At 41.7% G+C, this 16,938-nt stretch overlaps 1 protein-coding gene across 2 annotated transcripts; it reads right to left on the reverse strand.

The window, feature by feature from the left end:
• Nucleotides 1-2,272: 2,272 nt before the first annotated feature.
• On the reverse strand, nucleotides 2,273-6,891 carry LOC120728512 (major facilitator superfamily domain-containing protein 1-like). Of its 2 annotated transcripts, XM_040023479.1 has the most exons (14): nucleotides 6,808-6,891; nucleotides 6,640-6,669; nucleotides 5,898-5,998; nucleotides 5,679-5,788; nucleotides 5,540-5,595; nucleotides 5,294-5,437; nucleotides 5,038-5,196; nucleotides 4,841-4,956; nucleotides 4,604-4,704; nucleotides 4,304-4,415; nucleotides 3,936-4,073; nucleotides 3,659-3,798; nucleotides 2,761-2,872; nucleotides 2,273-2,664 (listed from the first exon to the last, which is right to left on the reverse strand). In XM_040023479.1, exons 2-14 carry the CDS (start codon nucleotides 6,659-6,661, stop codon nucleotides 2,509-2,511), a joined length of 1,467 nt encoding a protein of 488 aa, XP_039879413.1. In that variant the 5' UTR covers nucleotides 6,662-6,669; nucleotides 6,808-6,891; the 3' UTR covers nucleotides 2,273-2,508. The 2 variants fall into 2 exon arrangements, with proteins under 2 accessions (XP_039879413.1, XP_039879412.1); XM_040023478.1 differs by lacking the exon at nucleotides 6,808-6,891 and having other exon boundaries at nucleotides 6,640-6,769.
• Nucleotides 6,892-16,938: the final 10,047 nt, after the last annotated feature.

The raw sequence follows: 16,938 nt of genomic DNA on the forward strand, positions 1-16,938 counted from the left end.
TTAGAGAGTAGGGATGGATCTAGATTAGGCTTTTTAAGGAGAGGTTGAACAACAGCGTGCTTGAAGGGTGTTGGAAAACAACCAGAACTGAGGCAGGCATTGATCAGGACCAGAAGGAAAGGTCCGACTGAGTCCAGAACCTGCTTCAGAAGCCGAGAGGGGATAGCATCGGTGGAACAGTTGGTAGTCTTAACCTTGCAGACTATTTCATGCAGCTGAGAGAGAGAGATTGGTTCGAACTGATTTAAAGCAGAATGGCACAAAGATAAAACACAGGGATTGGAAGGTGAAGATGGAATGACAGACTGCAGGGAGGAAATCTTGTTTACAAAGAACTTTAGAAAATCATTACAGAGGGTGACAGAAGGTGTGAGGCTGGTGGATGTATAAGGATTTACAATGGAATTTAAAACACGAAACAGAGTCTGAGGTTTATGGACACTACTGCTAACCAGGTTTGATATGTAGGAGGACTTGGCCTCTTTAACGGCTTTCTGATAGGTTGAAAGAGAGTCTCTGAGGATATTAAAAGAAATGTGCAGCTTGTCCTTTTTCCATTTTCTCTCAGCACACCTACAGGTGCGCCTGAGAGCACGAACAGAGTCTGTAATCCAGGGTTCAGCATGAGCTTTGGGACGGAGTGTTTTTAAAGGAGCGATAAGGTCCAAAATAGAAGTACATGTTGCGTTAAAAAGAGCAGTTAAATCTTCTGCACACAAGGAACCAATCCAGTCCGCCATGGAGAGCTCAGAGTTGCTAAAGGCAGCAGAAAACTGAGATGGTACATGGGTATTGATGATCCGGTGACGGCGTGAAGGAGGTTTAACTGCAGCATCAGAACAATGTGCAGTGGCAGAAAATAGAACAGGAAAATGATCGGAGATACACGCACTCTCACAAATTTCAGAGATGTGGATACCCAAGCCGTGAGACATGACAAGGTCCAAAGTGTGACCCTTCTCATGTGTGGAGCCAGACACACACTGAGTAAGGTTGAAGGAATCCAACAGTGAAACAAAGTCTCTAACCAGGGGTTTAGATGGACAGCACACATGAATATTCAGGTCACCAACAATGAGAAAATGATCAAAATCTACTGAAAGTCCTGAAAGGAATTCCCCAAACTCACTGATAAACTCCTTGTTGAATTTGGGAGGACGATATACCACTGCAATCAGTAACGGAGTGGATGAGTTTAGTTTAAAGAGCTGTAGTTCAAAGCTGGAATAAGAGGAAAAAGAAATCTGATGGCAGTCATAAACAGATTTAAAAACACAGGCGAGGCCTCCGCCTTTGCCAGAGGACCTGGGAGTGTTTAAAAAACAACAGCCTGGAGGAAGAAGCTCAGAGAAAGCCACAGTCTCACCAGCGCGTAGCCAGGTCTCCGTCAGGAACATAAAATCCAAGTCGTAAGAAGAGAAAAAATCCTTGAGCAGAAACGTCTTATTGGAGAGGGATCGAGTGTTGATCAAAGCCATAGATAAGGTGAGATCAGTAGCTGTCATCGGGGTTGATATGCGGGTGAGTGGGCGTAGGTTAGAGTTTGTAGCACCAAATCTGCGGATCCGTGGCTGTAGGAGAGCCGATGACCGAGGACCCGGAACGGAAACAGCGAACGACGGACCCGGAGAGTCACGCAGGAAGGGAGCAAACATCAGGCGAGGGCCGGAGATGGCAGAGAGTCGCCTACCAGAGGAGGCCGCGGCGAGGAGTGAGCCAGATGACCGAGGGAGGCGCGGGCCAAGAAGCGGGCCTACCGGTAAAGCCGGGGCAACAGCAGGCGGAGTTTGAGAGACGGTTTGCACCCAGGGTCCTCTGGGCTGGAGTGAGCCCCTCACCGCAGCAGAGTAGCAGAAACCCATCTGAGCGAGGGGAGGATCAGCCAGGCAGGAGAGTGATAGAAATGCCTTTGTGCGAGCCAGGAGACCACTTCGCTTCCCTCGTCTTCTCCAACGCTTTTTCCGGTGTAGCTTGGGAGGGAGGAACCAGGTGCGACGTAGGTAAGGTGGAATACCATCGAACAGTGGAGGCACACCGCTTGTTTGTCCGTCAAAGACAGAGGACAAAGGTGCTGACACTGCTGAGTCTCGAATAATAAAGAGAGTTTGCCGGTCATAAGTCCGGAGCGAGTTGATTTCCACAGTTACGGCAAAGAACAGCAAACAAAAACCTAAAAAACAGGAGGAGGAGTGACGGCGAGCCGAACATACTGGCGCCATCTTTACATTTCTCCTCTTTCGCTAACATTAAGTGCTTTTAAATCTAAACTACGAATCTTTGAGGCCACATCCGTAACATGCAGCTGTTTCAATTAGATTGATTGTCATTTTAACAGTTCTTGAAGGACAATTCAGTAGAATTGTCCTTCAAGAACTTTTTACTTGCCTACTTTGAGTACATTTCAGAGCCTGTACTTTTTCACTTTTGCTTAGGTAAAAAATTTGCTTCAGTAGTTCAACTTTTAATTGAGTATTTTATTTTAACCCAGGTATCTGTACTTCTACTTTACTAAAGAAAGTGTGCACTTTTTCCTTTCTGTTCATTTGGCTCTTCCTCTCCTCTGCCTGGGTGAGCGGCTTTCACTTCAAGTTTCTCTGCGCCCGAGTTCTTGGAGCCTTCTTGTGCCTGCCCTGACTTCTTGGTTGTCTTGTTGAGGATCTCGTCCTGTAAGGGTGGGGGGCATCATTAACTTTCTGCTGATAGTGTTTCGAGAAAATAAAGTCATGAGGTAACCAAATGAGGTAACCTCAGATGTCTGACCTGTCTGTGATCAACAACGTTAAGCAGCACTGAGGTCACAATGCAGCTGATGGTGTTGGCCAACATGAAGATCATCATCCTCTGCCAACGCCACAGCGGGATCTTAGTTTCACTGCAACACAAATGGAGAAACTGCAGAGCTAAACAAGACTGGAAGGACAATTAGTGCTGTACAAAAAGGTAGAGTTGTGTGTGGGATTTCCCATGCACCCTTGAATGCACCATAGGTGTGCATGTGGGCAGCTTCATCTCAGAGACAAACAGCAGCTAAACAACTGACAGTGCGTGTGCTCATGAGACCGTATGTTTAAAGATGTACTTCACTTAGTCATGTTTTTGTTTAGCCATGTTTAGCGTGTTTGATGACATATGAGCAGTTCTTTGTGCTTCTGTTTAAATGAGATTATGCATAAGTGGCAGTTCGCTAACATAACAGATTTTATTACTGACTAGCTTCTAGCAGAGAGATTTGTTGTTTCTGTGCTCTGTGTACTGGATGTTAAATAGTGTGAAGTTGCTTTCATTGCATAGCTGTATGTGGTGTGTTAATTCATATTATCTGACTTTAGGTTTACATAACTAGTCTGAAGTAATATGCCAGCTTATTTATTTATATACTGCATTTGAGTACAGCTCAGCTGTATCTTTATGTGTATGATGTAATTTGAAGTGTAACTGGTTTGCATTATTATGCTTTGCGCACACACACACACACACACTTCTCAATTTTAAATATGAAGAACGACAACTTGGACTCTGCCTGTTTTGTTCAACACTCATGTGAACATTAACAAATGTTCTGACCCGACACTCTGAAGCGATTGCTGCCAGCTCAGCTTTCATGGAACCTTCTAAACAAGTGCACTGCAATGAGATTCTAATGTCAGGTACTCCCCACCTGGACTTGGTGCCTAGTATCTGTCCAACAATGAGATTGGAGATCCCGACCCCAAACATCTGTACGGAGGTGGCCAGGCCGGTGGCAGTTCCCAGAGTTGCCTGAGGTACGACAAGGGGAATAGACGGCCACATGCTGGCCTGGAATTCCACACAGGCAGCAACAAGTTTAACATACTAGAAAATACATTAATTCATTGTAATAATTTACCATTTTAACTCTGACGTCTAAGATTTTATTTATCAAAAATGAATTAAAAAAAAAAATCCGCACTCACAGCAGCAAAGGAGTAGGTGACTCCCAGCCATATGGTTGAAACCAGAGGAGGGACAAAAGTGAAAGCCAGGAGTCCAAACACGGGCAGCGTGAAGACGGCGCTCGCCAATGCAAAAACTCCCCGCAGACCCACATAATCCTGAAACGCATGACAGCAAGAGTGTTTCAAGATTCCTCCTGTACCTGATGAAGGTTTATTCCTATTAAAAGGGAGTTTTTCTTCCCACTGTCACAAAGTCCTTGCTCATGGGGGGTCTTAGCATACCATATAAAGCACCCTACAGGGACAGTTGTTTTGATCTGGTGCAGTATGAATAAAATTGAATTGAAGACAGGAATAAGATTTGGGTTGAAATTAAAGATACGTACAATGAGAATGCCCACGATGGCTGAGAGGACCACTAAGCTGTCATAGACTGCTCCCACAATATAAGCTGCCTCCTCCTGGCTGTAGTAGCTGTACTTATCCTGGATGAACTTGCTGGGATATGGAAAAAAAAAAGAAAAAAGAAGAAGACAGATGTAAATGTTTGTGACACTAGTATCACTTGCACTTGCAATACGTGCTGCTGCATTTAGAGGAATGCAGGTTTAAGTTTCACGGATTACTCTGAAAGCAGCTCTGCATGTACAAGTCTTTATGCTCACACTTTATGTTGAGAACTCTACCTTGCATCAGCAATGAAGGGGAAGATGCCGTTGTAGAAGAACATGATGGTGAGAACCAGCAGCCAGTATCTTACTGACAGGAGCTTCACATCCTGAATCCTCTACACATAAAAACACACAACAATAAATGATGTTCCCCACACAGATCACTAGTGTGTCCATAATACTGAAAAATTAAGGTTTTAATCTTCAGTGTTATGTATGCATGTTGTTATTATTAAAGGATATTGATCGTACCACTTTGCGAGACTCTTCTTGGATGGCTCCATCGAGACCTAGCTGTCTCACTCCAATCTTGTCCAAGGTGCTGACAATGACAGCAGAAGTGAAGCCCAGCACACACAACAGTGCGCCTAAGAAACAATAACATAAGAAACCCAGGTCACATGGCACCACACCATAATCCTTGAGATTTCTACACACTCGTCACCTACCACCCCAGAGTGTCCACTGCATGCCATATTTTTCTTCAAACTTCTGCGTGAGGAAGAAGTTCAACACCGAGCCCAGCCGCGAGAAGGCCACGGTCAGGCTGAAAGCCAAAGCCAACTCCTTCCCTTTGAACCAGAAGGTTGTGATGCGTTTCTGAACAACTAATGAAGAAGGAGAAAGGTAACTGAGCGGTTAAGAAATGCTCCTCAAAGGCAACGCTGCAGAGAATATTTGTTCATATACATGAGGGGAACTTACTAGTCAGAGATCCAGTGCCTGATCCAAACAGCAGACGGCCTGTGAGCATTAGCGGCAGCAAGTAGGGAGATCCCTTGAAGTGGGAGCCGAAAGCAAACAGCGATGAGCCCAAAACACAGAGAAAAGAGAAGAGAAACACACCGACTGCAAAGAGGAGCAAAAGAAATGGCTGTACCATCATTTTACTGTCAGTAGATTAAAAATAACTGCAGACCATGCAGAGAGAAAACATAAAACAAAACTTACAGCGATTTCCTAATTTGTCAATCAGGAATCCAGCCAGGATCACCACTACTGCATTCCTGTTGATAACAGAGAGAAGCTTCTCATTGATAAGCCACTTTTCTGCATTTTCACAGTGAAATCAATGCATTAACGTGCCTACATCCAAGCATAGATGGCATAGAGAAGATTGTACTGCTGAGGGGTCATCCCCAGTCCCTCCACACAGTCCACTGTCCCGTTGATCACCGTCGCATTGGGACACGTCAGGTTCTGTCAAAAAACAACAGTCAAACATTAAAAACAACATCAGTCTTTCCCTCCTGATAATCAAGTCGTGCGATATTGATGCGATCTGTAAGCAGCGCTGCCTCTTGCTCACCCCTTGGAACTGATCCTGTAACACACTGGGAATGTCGAAGCAAAAGTAGGACCCAAAGGTCAGCAGACAGTTAAAGAAGAGCACCACAAAGCGATAGTATGCTGCAAGACAGTGAAGCACAATAAAGAAAGGACAACATCAGGTGATTTAAAAGTGCAGCAGCCAATATAACAAATATTTTATTATGTCTGAGGATATTTTTGGTTTTTAACAAAGTGCTACTGTGCGACCTGGCACTGTTTTTTGTTTTTAAAGGAGGAAAAAATATATGTAATTCTTCTTGTTCTGTACAGGTAAGCTTATGAATTACGAAGAACAGAGTGGAGAATTATGTGTGCTAATTACGCACAGAGCGAACTGAGTTTCGTGTTCAGCCAACTTCTCCTACAGTCACGAGCTCTTTTTGTTACACTGGAAGTATAAAATGCTGAGTTGAATAGGTGACGCACAAAAAAGAAAGGGCAACATCAGGTGATTTAAAAATGCAGCAGCCTCAGATCAATATAGCAAATACTTGTTATGTCTGAGGACAATTTTGGCTTTCAACAAAGCGCTATTGTGCGACCCGGCACGTTTTGGTTTTTAGCTTGTTTTTAAGGAGAAAAAAGTATGTAATTCTGTAATCCTAGTGGAAGTATAAAATGCTGAGATTTTAGGGAAGTGTGTTCAGGGTTACAAGCAGAGGTCTGGTTTGTATCAGTAATCTGTGCTGACTTGCTGTGTTTTTAATAAATAGACGTACCTTTTTCCGCCGGCTGCGCCATGGCGTTATCTGTAAAACAAAACATATACAAAACGCTGTCGTTTACATGAACAGAGTGAGCGGCTCCTACGCTTCTTCTGCAGCTGACGTTGGGAAACTCATATCTTACATCCGTGTGGACGGAGTGTTTGTTGCTGAATAACTTACAGCTGTCTTGGCCCCTCCACCAGCATGTGGGTCTGGCACACCGAGTGTCACGGTCCTGGGTCAGTTTGACCCAGCGAGAGAGAGTGATACTATACCCCTTATGTCAAACTGAGTGATTTATGGCCCGAATAAATTATTCATGAGCTCAGGAAGTAAAGGAAGTAATAAAGGAAGTAACAAAAATATGATATTCATAAAAAGTATGATTTTCATAAAATTATGATATTCATTCAAAATATGTCAGTTCATAGCTCATTGCTTTTTTCCCCCAAAAAGAACTAATTGATTATTTTAAAAAGTTTTTATATCTAATAGCATTCTTTTATTTTTAAGCCATTAAAAAGTTTTTACTTTTTATGCTTAAAAACCGCCATCTGGTGGTGGGTCAGCGTGTGTGTGTGTGCGCGCGCGGGCGCGTGCCCGAGGCTGTGTGTCTGTGCGCGCTTGTGGGCGCGCCTGTCTCGGGGCCGTGCTTGTGTCTCGGGTCCGTGTTTATGTGTGGAAATGTGTTAAACCATAGTAAAAGTGCTTAGTTAAACTTGTGCTTTTGTAACATTCAGTATGGCCAGACATACAGGTTGCATGTCTCGGGGGAAAACTTTATTTCAATTTATATGCATTTGTTTAATCCGAGTCACAAAAAACTCTCGCGATCCCCCAAGCATAAACTCACCGCGGCTCCCAGCAAAAAAACCCTCTGTCTTTTCTCCAAAAACGCATGACAAAAAAACCCCTAGACTAACTTGATAAAACTCTCTCTGCTCCCACCCCGATCCTTAGACAAAATAACCAGGGAAAAACTCCTGAAAACCCTCTGTATATTTCTCAAAAAAAAAACCTGGTAGGGATCCCTCTATTCCCAAAACCTTATATTCGAAAACAGGGGAAAATCCTGAAAGATCCTTAGTCTTTTTTCTTCAAAACGATCCCTCTTACTAGCTCTCTCGCAAATTCAGCAAAGTCTTCGCTCTGACTCGAACCGGGCCGCAGCCAGCGTACATTTTTTCCTTCTTGCTCCACATCTGCTGCTTAATGATTCTGGCTCTTCGTTCGAAATTTGCGCCGGAGACCAACTCCGCCTCGCAGGCGTGCCTAACTCGCCCCGCTGCCATTCACATAACAATGGGGCGGCTCCCTTCGTACCCCGGTTAGCCAATCGGATACAGGTCCGATGGAGGAGAGATTCAGGCTCAACACCGGTGGGCTTTGGGGCTTTGCTTTCAGAGAGCGAAATCTATTTCTACCAGCTAAAAGCGGGTGAAAGTTTTCGCGGATCGCCTTTACTTTGTCTGATTGGGGTGTTTTGAGCCTCATCGCTACGCCCGAAGTGCAGAAGAGCCTGCGGGAAACGAGCTCGCAACAACCACGAACCAGGGATCAACAACAACTGCCGTCGCTTTCCCTATGTGCATATCATTCGGTAAGTGATAATCTTCCTCTCTAACTACATTTTTGCATTTTCCTTTTTACCATTCTCTCAATCCTTCCATTTAAAAAAAATATCACAATGGTTTGTAACACGTACAATACACCATCCGTCCATCCATTCGCTTCCACTTATCCTTCTTTCAGGCTCGCGCGGTGCGCTGGAGCCTATCCCACGTACAATACACTTTAAAATATATATAAGCTCCACTTTAACTCCCGTAAAAGTTTATACATTACATGTCTACATCACCTATCATGGCCTCATCAGGTATCTCATATCATCTTGTTATTGTTATGTTATGCTCCTTTGATATTTTGCTAGTTTGCGTGTTTTAAAACTCTTTTTGTTTTTCTTTATATTTTTAGACTCTGATTTAAGCCAGATGTGTTAACCTGATCCCTGCGAAACACCAGCTCTGCGTGGATTTTGACCGCGAGTGACCGGATGTTGTTTCCGGCCTGAGGTTGCCTGAAATGCCGTGAGGCTCGTTTGAAAGATTGCGCCCGAGACCAACTCCGCCTCCAAGGCATGCCTACTTTTAGCTGCCACCAGTGAGATATCAGAGCCGGGCTCCACATATCCAATCAGGAGCACGAGCAAGACAGCTTTTGCTGACTGGATCTGAGGGCAGCAGCGGGGACAAATGATTGTAATGAAGCGACGGACATTTCATGGCTGGTCTTAGATAATCGTGAGTTATTATGTCTTATGGTGAAAAGTACATAGTTTTGCAAGAGGCATACAAGCACTGTGGAAAAAGTAATCATAAAACTGTTTTTGTGAACACTCTGCTCCCTACGTTATGCTTTAAAAAATGTGATACATGTAATGTGATCATCAAAGAACATGATTTTTTTTTTTAAAAAAAACTTTTATTCTTATGCTTTTAAAGTATGTCAGATTATCTTAAAACACTTATTTGTATGTTATAATGTTTTTCTTACACCATGTGTAATTTTCATAGACACCTTGTTCATTGTATCAATGTGTAATTATGTATCTTTGATAAATAAATAAAATATTTAATCTTGTATTTGTGTACTTTCTGGTGATTCAATAAAAAATGAGTCACATATCGCTCTGATAAACACAGATGGCTGAAAGAAATGTTTGATGGAACAAAGGAAACAAGTGTCTTGCTGCTAAACTTTTAAGTCACCATGGTTTAAATGAGAAAATGCCACTAGGAAACTAGCAGCCCTAAGTCTTTATGTAAAACATGAAAAACTCCATATCAGTGATATCTACAAAGGTGTACTCATTTCTTTGTTATGGTACTTTACTGTTCCAATGAAACAAAAAGAAAATCTCATTTTTAAAGTACATTTTTCGGCCATCCTGACCTATTTTCAGGGGCAAGAATGTTGATGTTAGACTGTGTTTTAAATCAGGTTGTGATCTTAAACTAACTATCACAGCACTTATTTTACTGATTACAGTTGTAATCTCAATTAGAATACCAAACTGGCTTTTCTCCAGTCAGTGTTATGGTGAAATTTAACTTGTTCTTTTGTGTAATTGCACATGGCCCATCACAGGACCCCTTAGTAAGCTGTACAGCATAAGTTTTCAATTCACTTTTGTCAGAAAACTTCACAGTATGAGAAGTTACAGCACAGTTTCTCCAAGTGTGTGCTTCTTTTTCAGTCAGCGTGCTTTTAGAGCATCTGCATTAGCTCATGCAGTAAAAGTACAATTAGAGTAAGTGTACTTTAACATTTGAGATTCCGAGCGACTCTTGCTTAGATCATGTGAACTATTTCATGAACCTTTTTTTTGTATAATGCATCAAACCTGTTCAAATCAGTTTATTTTCAATTTATTTCAACTAATCTAGAGACAAGGAACTTCTTTTCAGCTTCTGTGATGCATTTACTTCTCACACCTTAATCTAGATGTTAGTGTTCTCAAAGGTAACATGTCTCATGTTACCATCATGTATTTCTAAAACCCAGCCTCAGTCTATGCCCTATAGACTCTCACAGGGAAACACCATTGATCTAGATATTCACAAATTTTATCAGGACATCTCTAACATCTAAAGTTTTTGTTGTTTTTATGTTTTACATAAAAAAAAAAAACCTTTAGATTTTCAAATGAAAGCAAAGTGACATGCAAGGATATTTTTCTTTAGTGATGTTGCTTCAGCAATCTCAAATACTAATTATTCTGGGAATTTTTATGGTCAAACTATGTGATTTTCCAAATGTGTGTTTGTGTGTGTGGAGTAAAATGACCTTCTTCTTATCATGTTGTCACCATGAATCATTCAGGATTAACAACACAAATTGTTTCGATAGCAGAAACAGTCTGTCTGTTCTCAGACGTTACCGCTAGTTTTACAAGCACAGTCTTCTTCAGCTCTGTTTATGTAGCTTTTATGAAACTGATTTTCCATAGTACAAGTAGCATTTAATTTTTCTTTGCTCTCCAGTATAAATGCACAAATTTGCAGGCTTCATTGAAACTGTCACAAATGTAACACTCAATGCCAAAAACAGGGTTGATTAATGTTTCTATGAACACTGCTGCGTATATCAACAGCTCTGAAACCCCCTTTTATTTTTTTTAAAGTAATGCAGGACAGGCTCTCTGTTACTCTCTGTGTCTCTAAAAATCCCAACAAAACTGGCAATCACCTTGTAGAGGAATTTCTTTCATTTATGTATTGATCACTTTGTTTACTGGCAATTCTTTTAGGTCACTGTTTTAGCATGTCTGCCTCATACTCCATTCAAACAGTTAGACAGATGGTGGGGGTCTGGTAAGAAAGTTGTCTTGATTAAAGAATGTTAGCTACCGCTCATCGCTTGTCTGCAGGCTTTATTAAATGGAAAACTTCCACAACAACCTCTAAACAGTGGTTTATGGATTTTTATCACCGGCAACACCATGTAACACTTGGATGTTAGATTCTTTTACCAGTCAGTGTTGTTAGCCCCCAAACCTCCAGGCTCCAGGTGTCTGAGCTCTAACCCTTGCTACCAAATGTGCCTCTGAGGCCTTTGTGCCTTTTACGACCACACTAAGTTTGTAGTCCTATCTACTAATATTATTTAATTTTTTTTATTATAGCACACGGTTCAGTTAGGTTACTACTTTGACTTACTCACTTTGAGCACATTCCTGACCCGATACTTTATCAAACCTTTACTCCAGTGTTTTTGACACTAGCAGCTGTACTTCTACTTAAGTAAAAATTGCCTGCACTTTTGCCACCTCAGTTGCCACTTTTCTGGAGTTTGTGCAATTTTTATATTGACACTTTCAACGTTTTACGTGTTATCCTTGATCACAGTTCTAAACAAATTAACTTTCTTGACATCAAAGTAACCCAAAAAAGCAACTATATGTCCAGTTCTCTTTACTCCAAAACTAGTTTAAGGCTATTCTGTTGTCGTGATATGGCCATACAAATAATATTAAGTTGAATTATTCTTAAGAAAAATATGGTTGCTTCATGACTACCTGTTCAGAGAATTTGCAGGCTTTTATGGAAACTGTCACAATGTAACACTCACACTGTCAAAACAGGGTTGATCCATGTTTCTATGAGCACTGATTCATCTCTAAAAAACCCAACCAAACTGGCAATCACCTCTAAACAAATGGAAGTAGTTTGATGGCTCTTTATCACCTGCAGCACCATGTAACACCTAGATGTTAGACTTTTTTTTACCAGTCAGTGTTGTTAGCCCCCAAACCTCCAGGCTCCAGGTGTCTGAGCTCTAACCCTTGCTACCAAATGTGCCTCTGAGGCCTTTGTGCCTTTTACGACCACACTAAGTTTGTAGTCCTATCTACTAATATTATTTAATTTTTTTTATTATAGCACACAGTTCAGTTAGGTTACTACTTTGACTTTCTCACTTTGAGCACATTTCTGACCCGATACTTTATCAAACTTTTTACTCGAGTGTTTTTGACACTAACAGCTGTACCTCTACTTAAGTAAAAAAATTGCCTGCACTTTTGCCACATCAGTTGCCACTTTTCTGGAGTTTGTGCAGTTTTTACATTCACATTTTCAAGGGTTTATGTGTTATCCTTGATCACAGTTCTAAAAAAGTTAACTTTCTTGACATAAAAGTAGCCCCAAAAAGACAAATATATGTCCAGTTCTTTTTTACTCCAAACCTACTGCTCGGAAAACATTATGTGATGCTGGAAGTTTTTATCCTATCCACCTCCAAAACAAGTTTACCTGTAAGCCAACACATTAGACTTAAACAAATTTGTGAAATTCCTGAACAATATGTTTTGTGCAGTAGCAGTAGTACTAGAACTAGTGCTAGTAGTCCTAGTACTGTGCAGCAACCAGGCTTCAAGAGTGATCACTATTCTGGCTTGCAAATGGTGAAAACATGTCACAGTCTTAGCTGCAAATCAGAAATGTTGGTAAATTTAAAAAAGGAGTTTAAACGTCAGGTTTGGCATAGACACAGACTTTATTAATGCCACACTCGGGAAATTCACATGTTACACATGATTTAGCTCACCTGCTAAATCCCCAGAGCAATAACCACATCAGCATCATTAGCCTGAGTGTTGATCCTCCAGGTGAGTGAGTGGAGTTGAGTGTGTGTGTGTGATCAGAGGTGAAGCTGCTTTCTGCAAAGTCTCATCAACAACATCTTTAGAAACAAACATCAACAACCAGGAAGAGTGTAAAAGCACTGAATATGAAGCAGACCATTTACCATACCCAACACTGAGCTCCTGCACAGTCAGATGGAGTGAAACATAAGGTCCCAGTGGTGTTCTGTTGGATTTAGCAGGTGAGCGTTGTTGCCAGTCAAAACCTTTTTGGAAACTCTTTACAAGTATCAATGTAATTATTTGTTTTACAAACAAATGTATTGGTTTATATACCTGAAATAAAACTTTTTTGGAAACCCTGTACATGAAGTAAAAGGTTTTTGATGTTGTAAGTTCTGGCTTTAATATTTTCAGCTGATAAAGTGAACTTCATACAAACTCTGTGTTAGAAAAATCAAACTGTGTCTCGTGAGTGTGTATTGTGACTGCTCCATCACAATGTATAATTTGACTTGTGAGGTACACACAACAAGGCCAAGAAGAAAAAGGGGATAGTTTACTACGTGCTATAAAAACACAATCCTTAATCTTTTATCTTGCAACTTTATCTTTCTGTTCTGGTTTTAGAGTCATTGTTTTATTGACTCGTACTTTGGGAATCACCCTGTTGTGAGAAAAGGGTAAGCTGGGAGAGAATACAGCATTATACAAGCAGAGTGTTTTAGCTGTATCCGTAGATCTAAGACATAAACCTGTTGTTAAAAAAGAATAGTTAACTAAAGTGCAGATTTAATTTTAAATTATTTCATGAACTGTCCAGGAATTACAGAGAGCTTTATACTGATATGGTAAAATTCTCTGAGTGTATTGGTTGTATATGACAAGTATTTGTAAATCATTAGTAGTTACTCTTGCATAGGTGTTTTTCTTGTTTTAAATTTGTCCAATATTTATTTTTATTTTTTGTATTTTGTAATGAATCTCTAATTCACTTTTTCTTCTTGGCCTTGTTGTGTATACCTCACAAGTCAAATTATACATTGTGATGGAGCAGTCACAATACATGAAAATCATACTTTTTATGAATATCATATTTTTATGAATATCATATTTTTGTTACTTCCTTTATTACTTCCTTTACTTCCTGAGCTCATGAATAATTTATTGGGGCCATAAATCACTCAGTTTGACATAAGGGGTATAGTATCACTCTCTAGCGAGTCCTGCGAGGAAACGTTGCAGTAAGGAGGAAATAGAAGAGGACAGGCTGAAAGTGACGGAGAGGAAGGAGGCGAGAGAGCGGCGAGAGCCCAGGAGAAGGAGGAGAGGAGACAGGAGCAGCAGAGGATGAGAGAAGCGGCCAAGGCCAAGACCCTCAAGAGTCTCCGGCCAGAAAACTGCCTCAAATGCATCACTGTCTGCATACTTAACTTTCCAACTACAATTTGAGGCCAACTTTAAAAATTAAATAAATATGTTAGGGTGACCTCTTTTCCCCGGACATATCCACTTTTCACGTTCTGTCCGGGGCGTCCTGGGATCCATCCATGGATGAAAATGTCCGGGTTTTCCTGTAGGCATACAGAGGACACATATGTGCGACTTCGTCCCTGAACTGCTGCGTTGTAAGTGGTTGTTCCGCGCTCACAGACGGGACAGAGTGCGCAGCGGCGCGCTGAAAAGATGCCACAAGATGCCAAAGCGCAAGTGCATCTTTTCAGACAAACTGCAAAACAAATTTCCCATTTCCCATCCCTCGGAATAAATGGGCGGCGGAGTGCACTGTGTGCAGAGCTGGCAAATACGTTTGTGTGTCTAACAAAGGTTTAAAAACGTATAAACAGGGGTGCATATAAGTGGTCCGCAGGTGTGCATTCGCTGTCAACATAAAAGAGGCGCACCAGATAAGAAGTTGCAACGCGCGTTTGCGTAGGCACTGTTTTTGTCCGCTAGAGTGGGATTTTTTACGGCACATTCTGCACCTGCAATCTTTGTGCGTTCATCATTTGTTTGAAGCCAGCTTACCTCCTGCAACCACAAGAATACGTGCTTCTTTTGCGGTTCGGACTCCTTCTGACATTTCTTGGGAGGTGGAGGAACACCAAAGTAGCTAATTGCTTAAAGGAGCTTGCATCTTCGACATCTTTAAGAGTTCTAAACAAATGTCTGTCCTCCTCCAGAAAATCTTATGTACACAAACACTCGTTACAACTTTTTATCTGGTGCGTGTCTTTTATTTTGACAGCGAATGCGCACCTGCGGACCACTTAAGAGAGTGATATTATACCCCTCATGTCAAACTGACAGGTCATGAATTATTCATGAGCTCCGGAAGTAGGAAGTAATAAAAATATGATATTCATAAAAATATGATATTCATAAAAATATCATATTCATAAAAATATTCTAGTTCATAGCTCATTGCTTTTTTCCCCCTAAAAACAACTAATGGATTATTTAGATACTTTCTTATATATCAAATATCATTCTTTTATTTCTTTAAGCCATTAAATTTTTTTTATTTTTTTATGCTCAAAAAACGCCATCTGGTGGCGGGTCAGTGTGTGTGAGTGTGTGCGCGCGCGCCCGCGCGCGCCCGAGGCTGTGTGTCTGGGCGCGCAGGGGCGCGCCCGTGTCTCCGGACCGTGCTCTCTCGGGCTCCGTGCTCATGTGTTTAAAAATGTATTAAACCATATTAAAATTGTTTAGTTAAACTTGTGCTTTTGTAACGTTCAGTATGGCCACAAATACAGGCTGCATGCCTTGGGGGAAAACTTTATATTCGATTTATTCATTTGTAGATTTAGAATAAAACTCATACTCAGAAAAAACGCGCGATCCCCTAAACCAACCCTCCTTAGAAACATAAGCAGGGAAAACTCCTTAAAAAACCCTCCGCGTTTTCTCCAAAAACCCTACAATAACTTGTTAGGGTACCCCCTCTATTCCCAAAACCTTATATTCGATAACAGGGAAATCCTAAAAACTTCCGTCTTTTTCTCTCAGCGCCTGCGGCTCCCTTCATGCTAGCAAAAAGCCAAAACTCTTTCCCTCTCCAAATACCCTAGAACACTTGTTAGCTACCCTCTATTCCCTAAACTTATATTCATAACAGGAAAATCTTAGTCTTTTGTCTTCAAAACTCCCCTCACCAGTCAAAGTTCTACCTTCGCTCTTAATCTCGCGATCCACAACTTCTTGCCAGAGCAACAATTTTTTCCTGCTTGTTCGCTTCCCAGCTCTGCTCCCGAATGAGCTTGCCTACCCTCGTTTGACAAATTCCCCCCTTAGACCAACTCGCCTCCACTGCCGCCCCGCTGCCAATCACATAACCCTTGCCACCGCTACCTTTCGCACCCCGGTTAGCCAATCCGCTCCAGGTCTCGATTTACCTTCTCAGCCATAGGTTTATTCACTTACTGGCATTCAGGATAAATAATCTAACATTTCAGCTTAAATTTAACTGTTTTTTCTCTCTCAGAAAAAACAAGCAAGTTTTCTATTTTTTCTCAGAAAAAACAAGCAAGTTTTCTCTTTTTTCACAAAGAAACATGGCCGTGAGACCTACCAACCTAACGGTGCTTTCTCAAACTCCTGTAAACTGCTACAGAGCTTCCGCCACGGCGTCTGAACTCAGAAGACTACATCTCTGCAGAGTGCAGCCAACAGCAGCGGCCAACCGTCTGGAGCAAAGATTCAGCCTCAACAATGGCGGGTTTTGGGGTTATGCCTTCAGCCTACCAGAGAGTGAAATCTTTTTCTATCAGCTCAAAGCCGGTGAAAGTTTTGGTCCGCTAACACCGCGGATCGCTTTTACTAGCTCTGACTGGGCGGTTATTACACTCATTACCACCCCTGAAATAGAGAGAAGCGTGCGGGAAACCAGCTCTCAGCAACCGCGAACCAGAGACCAGCAAACACAGACGCATCGGGTTTTCAAAGAGGAATACTCGTTCCCCCCATTCACCCAAGAACACAAACGACTCCGGACTGAAAACACGGTGAGCAAAACCCTCACATACACCCAGTGGGAGACCAAGAGCACTCCATTTTGCAGATGGGTATGTAGAGTTAGTCGACAAACATGCGAGCAAGCTTGCACAGATGATTTTGTGATCGACCTCACAAACACCCAGTCCGGGGTTTTCAGCACACTGCTTCGG

Source organism: Simochromis diagramma, unplaced genomic scaffold (assembly GCF_900408965.1).
Source record: "Simochromis diagramma unplaced genomic scaffold, fSimDia1.1 OVJJ01000208.1, whole genome shotgun sequence".
Taxonomy (NCBI): domain Eukaryota; kingdom Metazoa; phylum Chordata; class Actinopteri; order Cichliformes; family Cichlidae; genus Simochromis; species Simochromis diagramma.

Coding starts and splice junctions, on each gene's coding strand:
- LOC120728512 (XM_040023478.1), bottom strand. CDS start 6,685: ATGTTTTGTTTTACAGATAACGCCATGGCGCAGCCGGCGGAAAAAG. Junction 5,596..5,678: donor TATGCCATCTATGCTTGGAT/GTAGGCACGTTA, acceptor TGTTATCAACAG/GAATGCAGTAGTGGTGATCC. Junction 5,438..5,539: donor TGACAAATTAGGAAATCGCT/GTAAGTTTTGTT, acceptor TCCTCTTTGCAG/TCGGTGTGTTTCTCTTCTCT.